Source organism: Cuculus canorus, chromosome 16 (assembly GCF_017976375.1).
Source record: "Cuculus canorus isolate bCucCan1 chromosome 16, bCucCan1.pri, whole genome shotgun sequence".
NCBI classification, from domain to species: domain Eukaryota; kingdom Metazoa; phylum Chordata; class Aves; order Cuculiformes; family Cuculidae; genus Cuculus; species Cuculus canorus.
The window spans coordinates 2400975-2417026 of record NC_071416.1 but is presented as its reverse complement, the minus strand read 5'-3'; the positions used below and the strand labels follow the sequence as shown (position 1 = coordinate 2417026).

The 16052-nt window shown below is 53.7% G+C and overlaps 1 protein-coding gene across 11 annotated transcripts in view; it reads left to right on the top strand.

Annotated features, from left to right (window-relative positions):
- Positions 1 to 16052, top strand: part of L3MBTL1 (L3MBTL histone methyl-lysine binding protein 1) — a 38409-nt gene that overhangs the window by 16557 nt on the left and 5800 nt on the right. For 6 of the 11 annotated variants that reach the window (XM_054081303.1, XM_054081304.1, XM_054081310.1 and 3 more), the window contains 14 exons: positions 2393 to 2484; positions 3090 to 3194; positions 4548 to 4683; positions 5592 to 5692; positions 6710 to 6861; positions 7756 to 7832; positions 8368 to 8453; positions 9024 to 9134; positions 9395 to 9509; positions 9763 to 9862; positions 11120 to 11317; positions 11637 to 11683; positions 13066 to 13223; positions 15532 to 15594. In XM_054081303.1, coding sequence (XP_053937278.1) covers positions 2393 to 2484; positions 3090 to 3194; positions 4548 to 4683; positions 5592 to 5692; positions 6710 to 6861; positions 7756 to 7832; positions 8368 to 8453; positions 9024 to 9134; positions 9395 to 9509; positions 9763 to 9862; positions 11120 to 11317; positions 11637 to 11683; positions 13066 to 13223; positions 15532 to 15594 — 1541 coding nt within the window. Of the gene's footprint in view, positions 1 to 2392; positions 2485 to 3089; positions 3195 to 4547; positions 4684 to 5591; positions 5693 to 6709; positions 6862 to 7755; positions 7833 to 8367; positions 8454 to 9023; positions 9135 to 9394; positions 9510 to 9762; positions 9863 to 11119; positions 11318 to 11509; positions 11684 to 12645; positions 12761 to 13065; positions 13224 to 15531; positions 15595 to 16052 lie in introns of those variants that run through there. The other 5 variants (XR_008452569.1, XM_054081305.1, XM_054081307.1 and 2 more) reach the window with 5 other exon arrangements.

The following is a 16052-nucleotide window of genomic DNA, read 5'->3' as shown; positions in this document are numbered from 1 at the left end:
AACACACTGGTACACGTTCCTGAAGGCTTGAGAGCTCCTCTGCGTGCTTGCTCCTGTTCTGTCTTTTCCGTTTCTCTCCTTTCCTCTCTTTCTCTCCATGGGATGGGTGCACCCTTACAGATACGGCTTTGTTGTCCTCCGGCACTGGGCTGTACTGTACTGTGCTTTTTGCTCCCCCCCTGGGAGTTGAATTAATTACTTGCTCATGGATGCTATGTTTGATGCTAGAGGCACTATCCCAAGCAACAACAAAGCCTTACCGGGCTTTGCTTCAGCTTTGGACAGTCTTACAGGGAACTTCCCTCAAGTGATGAGGACCTCACAAGTTTGGGAGCTGCTCCTGTAGGTCTGATGCTGCTGAAGCCAAGTAATTGAGGGTTGTCGTATCTCATGGGGATCTGTTCCTGGGCTATATCAGAGGAGATCTCCAACGCAGAGATGTCAACACAGAGGGAAAGAAGAGGAGCTGAGGAATGCAGTGTCTGTTTGTTGGGGTTTTCCCTGAAGTGGGATGGGGGTGAAGGGGAAGGAAAACTTGAAGAAATACTGAATATAACCATTTATGAGAAACCTTTTGTCTTTGAATAATAAAAGGTCATGGTCAAAGTAGTTTTAAAATGAAACTGTTCCACTTCATACTCCTCTCCATAGCCAAGCATAGAGACAGCAGCAGGGGCCAGATGTTAATGCCTGATGTTACACTGAGTTACCCACTGTGAAAAAGGGGTCTCAGAGAAGGGGAACTTCCCCAGATAAAGCTGGGGAAGGAGCCTTATGAGAGGCGGCTGAAGGACCTGGGGTTGTTCAGCCTGGAGAAAAAGGGGGCTGAGGTGAGACCTCATCACCGTCCACAACTGCCCAAAAGGAGGTTAGAGTGAGGTGGGTGCTGGTCTCTTCTCCCAAGTGACAGGTGATAAAACGAGAGGGAGTGGCCCCAGATTACACCAGGGCAGGTTCAGATTGGACATCAGGAAAAATTTCACCATGGAAAGGGTTCTCAAGCACCGGCAGAGGCTGCACAGGGAGGTGGTGGAGGCCCCATCCCTAGAGTGGTTTAAAAGACAGGTGGATGAGGTGCTCAGGGGTCTGATTTGGTAGTGGACAGGTTGGACTCGATGATCTCTAGGGTCTTTTCCAACCAAGCAATTCTGTGGTTCTTACTCATTTGTCAGGTCGTTTCCTCTACAATCTGAGCCCTAAGCATGTAACCTTCCCTGCTGCATACAAGTAAGCAGTGCTGAGCTTTGTTATTTCAGCATTTTATTTTCTCTTATTTTAGAAGGACAGCAGGAAACAAAATGCATAGCCAGGTGCTCCAGTGCAGCAGAGTCGTTGTATGCTCTATCTCCAGGTGTATTTGCATTCTCCAGAAGCACAGAGCTCGTACGCAGGGATTCCCCAAGCATGCCTGCCACGCTTTTTGTGTGTCCTGAGGAATAATAAAGGTGTTCTTAAGTATTAACAACACATCTAGTTGAATAACCTTGCTCACTGAAGCTCAGCTTTAATTTCTTCTGCAAGTTCCTGGTTTTATCATCTCCCCTTCTCCTAAGGCCAAGGGAGTCAGGAGGTGGCCTGGCTTCCCTTGCATTTCTGCCCTGCCCTACCCAAGGCTCTCTGCCGTGGCTCTGAGTTACTCGGTGCTCCTGGAGACCCTTCAGGCACTGTGAAGCAGGGAGAGAAAGTGTCTGGAGAGCAAGAGACTTGAGCTGTGTGTTGTGTTCCTCAAGCAAGGCCCTTTGGTCTTTCTAGAGGGGTCAAAGGCGTGAAGGATCACCTCCCTGCTTGTGAAGAGATGATGCTGGCTTTTCATAGCTACCATAAGGGTAAATGCATCTTTAGGTCATCAGGGTGGCCCTAGTGGGCCGAGGTAGAGGCTCAGGTGGTTGTCTCAGAGCAGAGGATAGCAGAGCTGGTGCCTCTGGAGCGGAGGCAGGAGGTGAGCGTGCCACTGATTTGACTTTTGGGGAGCCCCTTGCAGCTCGGAGCAATTCCTGCATCACTGGATGGATCCTGGTGGCTGTCCTGAATCCGTCAGCACTGTGGCCATACATGTGGATGTACTGGCTGGAGGAGGACTAGTTGCAGAGGTGTCCTGATGCTTCATCCAGGGTGCCTTGTCCCTCAGGTCCCACGAGAGCGTTGTAGAGCAACAGAGAACACTTGGGTGATGGAGACCTGGGTGAGAGGGAGCCTCTTGGAGAAGAGGCTCAGGTAGGATGGTGCTGAGCTTTGCAGGGGTGCAGGACTGTGCGTGAGGGAGGGATGTGGCCCCAGCAGGACCCACGCGCTCGCCTGCCCTCCGCACTGCCCCGAGGCAGGCAGGTACTCCAAGAAGGCTGGAGCAGACCCTCAGCAGCACCTCTTGTGTGTGCGTTTGTGCTGCGCTCAGGTGCCAGTGAGGAGAAGAAAGAAGGCTGGTCTTGGGCGTCCTACTTGGAGGAGCAGAAAGCTGTCGCTGCCCCTTTAGATCTCTTCCAGGATGTGAGTTGGGTTTTTCCTGTCTTTTTCCCTCTTTCATCTTCTCTTTTCTTTCCCTTTTTTTCCCCACCCTTCCTCCTTCTCTCTTCCTTGCTTCCCTGTTTTGCAGGGCTCTGATCAATAGGCAAGCTCCCATCTTTACCCGGAGGTGACTGGTCAGCCTCCAGTTTTGATTTGCCCAGAGTCCCGCTCCCCAGCAGGGTGCTGTCCCCCATCCCAAGCACCCCACCTTTGCCTAGGTCACCCCTGTGGCTCTGTCAGGGCGGTGGAGCCTTTCCAGCCCTTCTTCAAACCCAGGTGTGGGTTCTCCTGAGGCCATGTTGTTGTGCTGCACCCTCGCCAGGGTGCAAGAAGAGCCAGGCCCATGTCCCACTCTCCCAAGGGTCCAAGGACACCTTGTCCTGCCTGTACCAAGAGACGCAAACCCACAAGGAGGTGGAAGAATGTGGCTTTCTCCAGGAAAATAAATAAAACTTGGACACCATAACCTGTGGCCCACAGACTGCTGGTCCCAGCAGCTCCCATTGCCTGATGGTTGCTCCTTGGGGTGGTTCTAGACTCAACTATTCCTGTTAGTTTTTACATTGTGGTTTAATTTTTGCTTTCAGTACCAAGTAGCCTCCCAGCACAAGAATGGCTTTAAAGTGGGGATGAAGCTGGAGGGGATCGATCCACAGCACCCATCTATGTACTTCATCCTAACGGTGGCTGAGGTGAGGCGTCTTCAGTTCCTGTGTTCTGTTGTTCCTCCTCATGTGGTGGGATGCTCTGTGGGGGGGGAGGTTGGCCCGTGGAAGCACCTCGGTCAAGCAAACAGGGACTTTCCTTCCAGTTCGAGGGCAGGAGCTGTGCTGTGGAGCATCCGTGGTGCCCGAGCCTGGTTGTTCTCTCCATCACCCTGACACAGCAGGGCCACAGGAGGAGAGACTGCAGTGATGGCCACAACTTCTTGTTGTCGAGCTGATGCCCCTCAGACAGGGCTGAGCTGATGGAGGATATGGAGGTATCCCATTGCTCTTCCTTGTGTCCAGGTGACACTGAAAATGCCAGCAAATCATCTCTCTCAGACCCAGTTTGGAGTTTTATAAGGCGAGCGCCCCTTATAAGCCCTGGGCAGCACCAGGAGTGATCCCCATCGATCGTGTGCAGCGAGACACGAGCTGGCACAGAAAGGATTTCCCACTTCCATGGACATGCATAGATTTTCCCAGAAATCTTATGCATATTCTATAACTTTCCAAGGTCTAATTTCAATGTCATTATGAAACTTCGCAACAGTCAAAACTCTTGTCATTTGGAGCTGGGGTCCAGCTCGGCCTGACCTTGCCTGTCGGATAGGGAGAAAACTCCCACCAGAGGGGATTCCAGAAGCAGCCCCCTCTGTTCAGCACAGATCCCCCTGAACATAAGGCATTCTCATCCCCAAAGAGCGAACAGTGTCTGGAAAAACCCTGGCTGAAGGAACCCCTGCTCTCAGAGGGACGTTCTGCCTGACTTTCAGAGGACACCATTACACGGATGAAACTTAACTCTACTTTAGCTTAAATCAATGTATTCCACTTTTTGTAACAGGAACTACTTCTGGTATCACATGGAGGCCTTCTGTGGGGCTCTCCATTGAGCCATGTGACAACTGAACCAGCCTCGCATCGCTGTGCTCCCCAGGCAGTTAGGGAGGTCACCCATGCAGCAGTGGCTGCTCTTCTTGCTGCTGCAGTGATTTCACCAAAGCAGCACTGTGTTTAGCCAAAATCCCCGGACCAGCCTCTCTCCTGGATGCAAAAAAAAAGGAATCCTTGCACTTGCTGGACCCAGCAAGGTGCCCCACCATGGCATCTCACAGCTCCCTTCTTAGGGTGGCTTGTGGTGGCCTTGCACTTATCTTGTTCCATGTTGGACACCTCTTGGGACTGATGCATGCCCCCCAATTCGGGCACTGACCTGTGGTTGACTCTTGGTGTCCCTAAGTGCTGTGCTGAGATTCTGTGTGGGAGGGGAGGTGTGTGCAAGGCAATCCTGTCCAGAAACAGAAGGATTCCATTGTCCTTCCCTTTCCCTGCTGGTAGGTGTGTGGTTACCGGATGCGCCTCCACTTTGATGGCTATTCCGAGTGCCATGATTTCTGGCTGAATGCTGACTCCCCTGACATCCACCCTGCTGGCTGGTTTGAGGAGACAGGGCACAAACTGCAGCCCCCGAAAGGTAAGGAGTTAGCATGTCTCCAGTGGCGGATCCTGTTGAAAGAGGAGGGTGCGTAGTGGGTCCCCAAACAGAGCTGAAGATGGGGCCATGATGGCTCCATGGCGCTGTGCTGGGGTGTTCCACAGGACAAGGTCTCAGGAACCAACCACACTAGAGATCTCTGCTTGCCCCTGTTTTGAGGCAAAGCCCTGTCACCCTGGGTGTCCCCAGGCTGGAGCCACCAGCTGTGCCCCAGGGCACGTGGGACTGATGCTTTCCAGGGAAAAGCTGAGCTCTGGATTTCCATTCATAGAGTCATAGAATCATGAAATGGTTTGGGCTGGAAGGGACCTCAAAGTCCATCCAGTTCCGCTCCCTGCCATGGGCAGGGACACTTCCCTCTGGATCCAGTTGCTCCAAGCCCCATCCAACCCGGCCTGGAACACCTCCAGGGATGGGGCAGCCACCACTGCTCTGGGCAACCTGGGCCAGGGCCTCCCCACCCTCACAGCAAAACATTTCTTCCTAAGATCACATCTCAATCTCAAATTCACTTGTTTCAGCTTCAAACCATTCACCTCGTCCCATCCATGCACTCCCTGATCCAGAACCACTCCCCAGCTTTCCTGGAGCCCCTTTCAGAACTGGAAGCTGCTCTAAGATCTCCATGCAGCTTTCTCTTCTCCAAGCTGAACAACCCTAACTCTGAGCCTGTCCTCATACAGGAGATGCTCCAGCCCTCGCACGGCTTCAAAACCAACCACTGGCCCTAAGTCATGGGCTTTGTGTTTCCCAGGGCCACTGTAGACCCTGTCCGCCCACAGCAGGACATGCCTGGCAGGGTGAGGGCTATTTGGGATGGCCAGGCTCAGCCTCATGACCTCCCAGTTGCTCTCTATGAACTTACTGTTCTCATTTCTCTTCCTGAGGGGTTGTAGGTTACAAGGAAGAAGAATTCAGCTGGACAAACTACCTGAAAATAACAAAGGCTCAGGCAGCTCCTAAGTACCTCTTCATGGTCCGAAACACTGTGAGTAGCAGCTTCTCCATCCTGACAGATCCTGCAGGTTCAGGTGTGACTTCTTCAGGCGTGAGCAGAACAGCTCCACCACTGTGGGGCTTTTCTCTGTCCACCCCACACTTCTCCAGACCCCAGCGCGGAGGGCCAGGAGTGCATGCTGCTAGCATTGCTTCTTGAAATGGGGTCAACTTTGCTGCTGAAGTTCTGTAGGTTGGGCAATGGTTTGGTGGTCTCAAAATTGGGGTTGGTCTGATTCACTGTTTCATCCAGGTCTTGTGGATGGTTAAATCTGTTGTAAAAGTATTGGGGAGGAGAAGTAACTGCTACTCTCATCAATTACTTTGCCAATCCCCCTCTGTTTATGCTTCATAAGTATAATTCTTTTGTCTCTGGTTGTATCTTGCTTGCTTCTGTCTCTACCTGTATTTTTCATGTGGTAAGGGAAGTGGCAATATAGCAGAGTGAGAATGCTGAGGGTTTCTTTGTCAGCTACAGAGGAAACTCAACCTGCTAATAAATCAGCCTCTCCAAGTTATTTATTGTGTCTAAAGCCCTCCTGTTCATTGCTGTAGCAATTCCACCGGTGTGTATAACGCAGTATTTTGCACAGATTTTGGATCCAAGAAATAAAGGCAAGGTAGGGTGAAGCCATCCCAGCTTCTCTTGCCAAGCCTTGGGCATTGGTTGCTGCAAATACTAAAGGACTGTGACCTCGAACAAGGTTTTTTTGTGACATCCGAATCAGTGTGAGCTGGCAGCAGTTTTTCTCTTAGAGATTACTACTTCTAGAAGATCCTGAGGGCCTGAAGATTTATTTTCCTCTTTCTTTGCGTGGCCAGGCTGTGCATGTTACCCTCTGCCTCTTTTCTGGTATGCACAGCAGGGCACTGCCTTTCTGGGATCCTGGATGGTCCTGACCCTGCCTGGAGATTAGGGAAGATCTGGTTTTACAAGGGTTTGGGCAGGCAAGGAAAGTGGTGAGGAGGACCGCAGCTCTGATGGAAACCTGCCCATCTCTCCTCCCAGCATGAGGCTTCCCCAGGCTTCGAGGTGGGCATGAAGCTTGAAGCTGTGGACCGCATGAATCCTTCCCTGATCTGTGTTGCCACAGTGACTGACGTGGTGGACAATCGGTTTTTGGTGCACTTCGACAACTGGGATGATACTTATGACTACTGGTAAGTGCAGAGGAGCTCCTGTGCCGGGGGGGGACACCCTGCCACTGCTTGAACAAGAGTGATGGGATGCTTGAGAAAGTGTGGGACAATCCCAGCATGCTGCTGTAGACAGGCCACTGGTGGTCCAGGGAGGCAGTGTCACGCCTCTATGCTGGAGGATAAACTTTTACTTGTTCCGTGTCAACTCCTGGGACATTGCTATGGTCCTGGAGTTAAAGTGGGGCAAAGACAGACGTGATTGCATGTTGTGGGCTCACCTGAAACCCAGTTTGCAGAGAGGGCCACCTGCAGTGCAGAGACTGATAGTCTGGTCTCCAAAGGAGCTCCTGGGACTGCAGGCAGGGGATTGTGAACAGAGTGGGGAGCTCTCCCAGCTGAGGCTGGTTAAGGCTAATTAAAAGGGCCAATTGGCACAACCAGGGTCCTGAGAGCAACTCTTGTTTCCTCTGTAGCCGGAGCTCTTGAACCTTTTCTCACTCCTTGCCCCAAAGACCTGCTGGGTTGCAGCAGTTTCTGCCCACAGCTGTTCCTCCCTCTGGTGTTGGGCAGCTGCTGGCTCTGTCCCAGGGAAGGGCAGACCTGTGGGGCAGCAGCACCTGAGTTTGCTGTGACCTGCTGGAAGCTGTGACCAGGACGTGAGCCACCTCCCTTGCTCAGGTCTCGCTGCTCTGAGCTGCTTCTCCCTGGTCGCAGAAGAGTTGCTATTCCCTGGGCAGTTCTGCAGCAGGGCTTGCACCCGTGTCTTGCCCCTTGGAACTGGAATCCCCCTGCTCCAGCCCTTGCTTTGCCTTCCCTGGGTCACAAGGGTTCTGTAGAAGACCTCAGCTGTCGTGTGTCTGGTGGTGACAAGCCGGATATCTCAGCCCTGTGTAAGAGTTTGGGTGTGTTTTCCAGGTGCGACCCCAGCAGCCCATACATCCACCCTGTTGGCTGGTGTCAGGAGCACGGCAAACCCCTCACACCTCCCCAAGGTGAGTCAGCGGCCCGGGAGCGCTGCCTACACTGGTGCATCCCTTGGGAACAGACTTCCCAGCGTGGCACATGGAGCTTGGGCATCCAAACCCCATGACCCTTGCTTTTCTGAAGGGCCAGGCAGTGGCCTTTCCTTCAGTGAGGCCATGGCCAAGGAGCTGGCACGCTTCTGCCGACGCTCCTGCACACTTGTTTGGTGCAGCATGGTGGTTGTGTTGGGCTGACTGACGAAGAGGACCGAAGATGTCTATGCTGACCTAGATGTTTCTGCTTCCTTGTACTTCCTTGTGTAGTAGCACTTCTTGATGTCTCTCAGCTGGGTCCTTCAAGGCAGTAGGGCAAGGCAGGAGGTGTTCAAAAGCCATGTGGCCATGGCACCTGGAGACATGGTTTAGCAGGCACGGTGGGGTGGAGCTGATGGTTGGACTGGATGAACTTAGAGGTCTTTTCCAATGTTCATGATTCTATGACATTTTGAGGTACTTGCCATCTTCCTGCAGCCATATCTCACCTTCAGCATCTTCTCCCCTCTAGATTATCCTGACCCCGACAACTTCACCTGGGAGAAGTACTTAAAAGAAACTGGAGCATCTGCTGTCCCAGCTTGGGCCTTTAAAGTGGTGAGTGCCTCTCATCTGCTTTGCTGTCCTGGGCAGGAATTTGAGGGTTCTCCATTGTCAGCCCTCTGCCTTTATGAGAAGTCAAATGAAGTTCAGGATGCTCCTGCCACAAGCCTGGGGTTTGCATCTACACCCAAGATTGAGAACTCAGGGCCATCCTGGGCAAAGAATTCAAAACTGGAAAAAATGGAAAGTTTGACCCATCCTCTCGGCTAGGCAGGAGGTGGGAGATGGGAAATCATTTAGGCTTGCTGGATAGTTGTTGTCTCCATCTGCAGCAGCAGCTTTGTCCAACCAAGTGTGGCTGCAGTATAGATCCCCAAAATATCTCTCTTTGAGGCATTTTTCCCTTGGGCAGAGGTCTCCCATCTTCTTAAAACACAGCTCAGATCCAGGAGGCCCATCCCCACTCTCTCCTGTCGCTGCTGTTTGCTGGGATGGTTTTACCCAGACAGGCCAGGGATGGGATCTGGGCTCGAGGAGCACATGGTGCTGGGGAAGCTCTTGAGGGGTGTGGGAGCCTGAAGCCCAGCCCTGCTCTGCACTGACCTGGGCTTTTCCTGGCCCCAGCGTCCGCCCCACGGCTTCCTGGTCAACATGAAGCTGGAAGCAGTGGACAGGAGGACTCCTTCCTTCATCCGAGTGGCCAGTGTGGAGGACGTGGAAGATTACAGGATAAAGGTGGGTGCTGAGACGTGGTGCTGAGCCTGTGTCCAGGCACTGTGCTGCCTTGCTCCTGCCCTTTTGCAAAATGTGTGGAGATCTGTGGAAGCACACTGTGTGGAGGAGGGCAGATCCCAGTGCCAGGTCCCAGGAATGGAGCAGAGCTTTGTGCTGCAGTTCAGCTCTACCCTACTGCTTGCTGGCAGCTTAGAGGGCTCCAGAGCTCCTCATGGAGGTGCCCTGAAGTTTAAAGGCAACTTCTCTACTTGTCTCCCCAGATCCATTTTGATGGCTGGAGCCACGTCTATGACTTCTGGATTGATGCAGATCATCCAGACATCCACCCCATAGGCTGGTGCTCAAAAACTGGACACCCACTGCAGCCTCCTCTCAGTGAGTCTCGTGCCTGGGTCAGGCCCTTATCCCAGGGCCAAAGCATCCCACATTCCCACTGTCACCACCGCTACCCATGCTCAGAATCAGGAGGGCAGGTGCTGGCCGGAGATGGGTGGGGAGGAAGGGCTTTTTCATAGGGCTGTCAGTGGAAAAGTCTTCCTTGGTGGGCACAAGCAGGGAGCCCGGAGCCCTGGCTCTGCCTGGGGCCACAGCTATGACAATCTCTCTCCTGTTTCTCCTCCTGGTCTAGGGCCAAAGGAACCAGCCTCCTCTGCCCACGGGGGCTGCCCAACCCTGGGCTGCAAGAGCATCCCTCACAACAAAAGCTCCAAGTACAGCTTTCACCACAGGTGAGCTCCCCAGCACAGCGCAGAGGGGCACAGCTTCCCTCCTGGCCCACACTGGCCCTTCCTTTGCACCCACCACCTCCACCGCCACTCAACCCTTCCCTGCACCCACCCCATGCCCGGCTCTGCCCCCTCACTCTCCCCAAGCGAGGTCCTAACACAGCCTGGTGCCTGCAGCAAGAGCAGCTCCTGTGAGCTCTTACTCTGTGCCTGTCCTGTGGCACCCAGAGCCCCTTGGGTTGCCCTACGTGCCCATATATCTGTGGCAACATATGGGCTACCTAGGGGCGGTGCCCCTGAGATGCTGTTAGCTGATACCAGCTTCAAGGATGGTGTTCCTCCTTCCCCTCAGGGATGCGTTTCAGTGTGAGGTCATGAGCTGGGAAGTCCTGACAAGGAGCAGTGCGTCCCCCGTGGCTCAGTCAGTCCCTTGTGTGACCTTTTCCAGGGGAAACAGGGCACAGTGTAGTGCCAACCCCAGCACGGCAGGCTGGTATCAAAACGAGTCAGTATGGTGGAGAATCCATGAAAATGGGGAGGGCAGATCTGCCTCCCAGGGGTGTTTTCTACTGGTCCCACTCATGACAGTTGCATCCTCCTCACTCAGCCTAGGCCAGATGCCTGTGGGGGCAAGGAAGGGAAGACGGAGACTCTGAACCCCAGTCACCCGCTTGTTCAGCACTGTCGTGACTTGCACAGGGTGGCTGTGACAGCAGCAGAGAAGGTGGGATGGGTGGCTGTACCTGGGGGGACTGGCAGTGCCCTGCCTGTGCACCCAGCACCTTCACCCCTGGAATGTCATAGAATCATGGAATCATTAAGGTTGGAAAAGACCTGTCAGCTCATCCACTCCAACAGTCAGCCCAGCCCCACCGTGCCAGCTATACCATGGCCCCAGGTGCCACGGACACATGGTTTTTGAACCTCTCCAGGGATGGAGATTCCACCACTGCCCTGGGCAGCCTCTGCCAGTGCTTCACCACTCTGTCAGTGAAGAAATGTTTCCTAATATCCTATCTAAACTTCCCCGGCACAACTTGAGGCCATTTCCATTCATCCTATCCCTTGTTCCTTGGGAAATGAGACCAGCACCCACCTCACCACAACCTTCTTTTGCCTCTTTGTTCAGTATGTCTTGTCTTTGCTTTCTGTGGTCAGGGCTTTGGCTTCCGTGCCTGGGAGTGGAGGGCTGGCCCTGCTGGCTCATCCCCCGTGCTGCTCTGAGCCAGGTCCAACACTTGCTTCCCCTCTGTTCCCTAGGAAGTGCCCGACGCCGGGTTGCGACGGCTCAGGACACGTCACTGGGAGATTCACAGCCCATTACTGCCTCTCAGGGTGCCCGCTGGCAGAGAAGAACCAGGGCAGGCTTAAGGCAGACTTGTCCGACACCGAGGCCTCAACTCGCAAGAGGAACCTCATAGGCTTCCCTCAGCGAAAGAAATCTCGGCACCATGGGAGGTAGGGACAAGTCTGCTGAGCCCCGTGCTGCAGTGCAGGGCCCCTGTGCTGCAGTTGCCACGCTGGGGAGGGATTGCCAAGCTGGAAAGGCCCCTGGACCACAGGGGAGCATGTTTGCTGGCAGCTGGTGTTGTCCTTCCAGCTCCGTTGGGTACCTCTCTTGGTTTTTCTTCACACGTTTTGTATCTTTAGCTGTCAACCCCTTGGGTCTGAGAGGTCATCTTTGCTCCCACTGCTGAGGCATTGCTCCGTGTGGTGTGGAGGAGGGCCCTTGGGCCAGTCCCAACCTAGTTGGAAATCAGTCTTCCTATCTCTTTAGAGGGCGACCTCCAAAGTACCGGAAGATCCAGCAGGAAGACTTCCAGAGTAAGTGCTGTCCTCTGCTGCCATTTCATCACAGGGACAGGGCTGGAGGAGCTGGGGTGGTGGCTGTCGGAGGCAGGTCTCCGTAGCTCACTCAGGTGAGCTCCAGTGGGGAGCTTGTGGTCAACCATCTGACAAGGAACTTCCCTGCCTCTTACCACAGCTCTGTTGGGTCCCTCCTCATGTGTCTCGGTTTATGTATTATGTCCAGTTTTGGAGTCCCCAACATGAGAAGGATATGAAACTGTTGAAACGGGTCCAGAGGAGGCCATGAAGATGACTCAAGGGCCTGGAGTACCTCTGCTATGAGAACAGGCTGAGAGAGTTGGGTTTGCTCAGCCTGGAGAAGAGAAGGCTCCGGGGAGACCTTAGAGCAGCTTTCAGTACTGAAGGGGGCTCCGGGAAAGCTGGGAAGCGCTTTTTACAAGAGCCTGGAGTGACAGGAGAAGGGAGAATGGCTTAGAATTGGAAGAAGGAAGATTTAGTTTAGACATTGGGGAGAAATTTTTCATGATGAGGGTGGGGAGGCCCTGGCCCAGGTTGCCCAGAGCAGTGGTGGCTGCCCCATCCCTGGAGGTGTTCCAGGCCAGGTTGGATGGGGCTTGGAGCAACCGGATCCAGTGGGAGGTGGTCCTGCCCATGGCAGGGCGGGGGGTGGAAATAGATGATCTTTAAGGTCCATTCCAACCCAAAACATTTTATGATTCTATGTCTGTGAATCTGTGAGTGCTTTAGTGCAGGGAACTGGGATCGTCTCTTCATGGCAGTGCATTTTCCATGCCGCTTTTCAGACAGGAATGCTTCACCTTGTGGCTGCCATCCCCCAAACCATCTATGTGGTTGGGAAGTGCCGAATTATTATTGCTTCAGCACAGAAGCTGATGCTGAATGGTTTGCTTAGCATTTAGTTGTGATGACTGACATTTCTTCCATTTTACCATGTGCTGTCCTGCTGCCTACCCCAGCGCTCGGGGTGAATGAAGAGGATTTCCTGGGAGCCATCCTTGACTCCTTGGAGCAGAGAGCAAGGGAAAAGCTTTGTTAAAAACGTGATATGAACTGAATGATATGGGATGGCAGGTAAAATTTGACATTGAAATCTAGATTTAGTATGGAAAACAAAGGATTGAAGGTGGTGAGAACAAGGGAAAGCTGAGGTTGCCTCTACACTTCTTTCCCTGCCACCCTCAATCCCACCAAACTGGATACACTGATATCCTGTTGATTCAAGGGAAAACCACTAGCACTTGATACTTGAACCCATGAGACCATCTGCTGCCAGCCCTGGGCCCTCCCCTGGACAAGGCCCTCCCCAAAGCTTGTAGGATGGGGTGGGATCTTCTCATCCTTCGACCTTGTATCACATCTTGCGTTCTTCTTGACAGCTATTTCTTCAGACAATATGCACCAGTCGCTCTTCATGTCTGCCCTGTCGGCCCACCCTGACCGCTCCCTGTCACTCTGCTGGGAGCAGCACTGCAAACTCTTGCCGGGAGTGGCTGGCATCACAGCAACTACAGTGGCCAAGTGGACCATTGATGAGGTAAGGTGGTTCTGAAGACTCTGTGCTGCCTCCTAACCTGCTGGCATGGCTTAGAGTGCTCTGCCTGGCTGCGCAGCACCATGGTACACGTGCCAGGTGCAGAGGTGCTTCAGCAGCTGCTTCCATGGGCTAGTGAGAAGGGAGCCCGCAGGAGATGTTTGTGGGCAACTCTGTGCACAGCTGCACTGTGAGCCCTGGTGGCAGCTTCTGAGAAGCACATGCAGAACTACCACGTCCTTGCTTGGCTTGAATCATAGAATGTCAGAATGGTTTGGGCTGGAAAGGACCTCAAAGCCCATCCAGTTCCAACCCCTTGCCGTGGGCAGGGACACCTCCGACTGGACCTGGTTGCTCCAAGCGCCATCCAGCCTGGCCTGGAACACCTCCAGGGATGGGGCAGCCACCACTGCTCTGGGCAGCCTGGGCCAGGGCCTCCCCACCCTCACAGGAAAACATTTCTTCCTAACATCTCATCTCAATCTCCACTCTTTCAGTTAAAAACCATTCCCCCTTGTCCTGTTCCTGTACTCCCTGATCCAGAGCACCTCTCCAGCTTTCCTGGAGCCCCTTTCAGGACTGGAAGCTGCTCTAAGGTCCCCCCAGAGTGTTCTCTTCTCCAGGCTGAACAACCCCAACCCTCTCAACCTGTCCTCATATGGAAGGTGCTCCAGCCCTCAGATCATCTCCGTGGCCTCCTCCGCACTCACTCCAACAGCTCCATGTCCTTCCTGTGCTGAGGACTCTAGAACTGGACGCAGGGCTCCAGGTGGGGTCTCACCAGAGTGGAGCAGAGGGGCAGAATCCCCTCCCTGGCCCTGCTGGTCCCACGGCTTTGGGTGCAGCCCAGGATGTGGTTGGTTTCTGGGCTGTGGGTGCACATTGCTGGCTCATGTGGAGCTTCTCATCCCCCCGCACCCCAAGTCCTTCTCAATCCATTCTCTGCCTAGCCTGAGTTTGTGCTTGGGATTGCCCCGACTCAGGTGCAGGACCTTCTCAGAGCAGGCAGCTGAAAACTAGCGGCAATCTCCTCCTTTAGCATGTTTACAGTTTTCCAAAGAAATCAATTTTAACTTTGCCAAGTTAAAAAATTAAACCATAGACTCTACAGATATCACTTCCCTGTAAAGAAAACTTTACATCAGATTCTTCGTCATCACCATCATTCGCTTTCTTGGGCGCCTGCAATGGCACATGTCTGGCCCCAGCTCCGGCAGCCAGCCCTGCCCAGTTTCCCCAGCACCCTCCTGTGTGCCCTTCTCCTGCCCCGACCCCTCCATGGGAACAATCTCGCTGTGCTGGAGATGGAACTGCTGTAGGAATTGCTGCTCTAGGGCTTGAGAGGCCAGCACCTGTGCCCTCGTCCAAGGGTGGTTGCACTTATAGGTGTGACACTGTGCATATCCAAGTGTGGTGGCTTTTGCATATTCTTTGCAGATGACACCAAACTGGGCAGGAGTGTTGATCTGCTTGAGAGTAGGAAGGGTCTACAGAGGGATCTGGATAGGCTGGATTGATGAGCCCAGGTAAATCATATGAGGTTCAACATGGCTCAGTGATGGGTTCTTCACTTGGGCCAAAACAACCCCATGCAATGCTCCAGGCTTGGGGAAGAGTGGCTGGAAAGTTGCCCGGCAGGAAAGGCCCTGGAGTTGCTAGTCAACAGCAGCTGAACAGGAGCCAGTGGTGGCCCAGGTATCCAAGAAGGCCACCAGCCTCCTGGCTTGGATCAGCCATGGGGTGGCCAGCAGGAGCAGGGAAGGGATTGTGCCAGGAAGGGTGCTGGTGAGGCCACACCTTGAATCCTGGGTTCAATTTTCAGCCCCTCACTCTAGGAAAGACACAGAGGAGATGGGTGCTGGTCTCTTCTCCCAAGGAACAAGGGATGGGATGAGAGGAAACAGTCTCAAGTTGTGCTGGGGAGGTTTAGATTGGCTAGTAGGAAACATTTCTCCACTGACAGAGCGGTGAAACACTGTAACCAGCTGCCCAGGGCAGTGATGGTGTTACCATACCTGCAGGGGTTCAAAAATCACGTGTCCATGGCACTTGGGGACTGGATTTAGCAGGCACGGTGAGGTTGGGCTGACGGTTGGACTGGGTGAGCTGAGAGGTCTTTTCCAACCTTAGTGGTTCTATGATTCTAAGGGTTATCTCTAGGCATGGGAGGCAACTGCAGCCTTTGCCCTGACAGCCACGTGTTACCTTATGGAGTGCAAAATGTCTCTGTGGAAGTGAGGATGTGGCTCGTAGGGGTTCTCCCAACAGAAACGTTGCTTCTGTATTGACATTTTTCTCTGTTTATTCCAAGGTCTTTAGCTTTGTTCAGACTCTGACGGGTTGTGAGGACCAAGCCAAGCTCTTCAAGGATGAGGTGAGAAGGGCTGGGGCATGAGTGCGGGTGGCCAAGGACAGGGATGAACTGCCCAGTGTCCTTCCTGCAGCAGATTGCTGCTGAATGCCAAAAGCATATCTGGCACCTGGCAGTGATGCCACCGGCAGTCCCACTGTGTTCGGGTGTGCAGTGGCAGGGGGAGATGCTGACCCCTGAGATGCTGTGCTGCCCTGTTCTCCCAGCGTGGCTGAGGGACAGCCCCTCTGAGAAGCCTGGGACGGGGAGCTGGAGAGTGGTGGTCCTGGAAACTCTATTGCACCATCACCTCCTGAGGGAAGCTGCCTACTCCTCACCCACTCATTCTTCCCCACGTGCACCCTCTCGCTGGCCCAGCAGTTTGGTGCCATTGCTGTGTGGTGCTGAAGCTGCAGCGTGAGCTTCTGGGATGGCCCCTGGAAGGGCCTTCCCCCATCTTCACGCTGTTTCTGGGCACACCA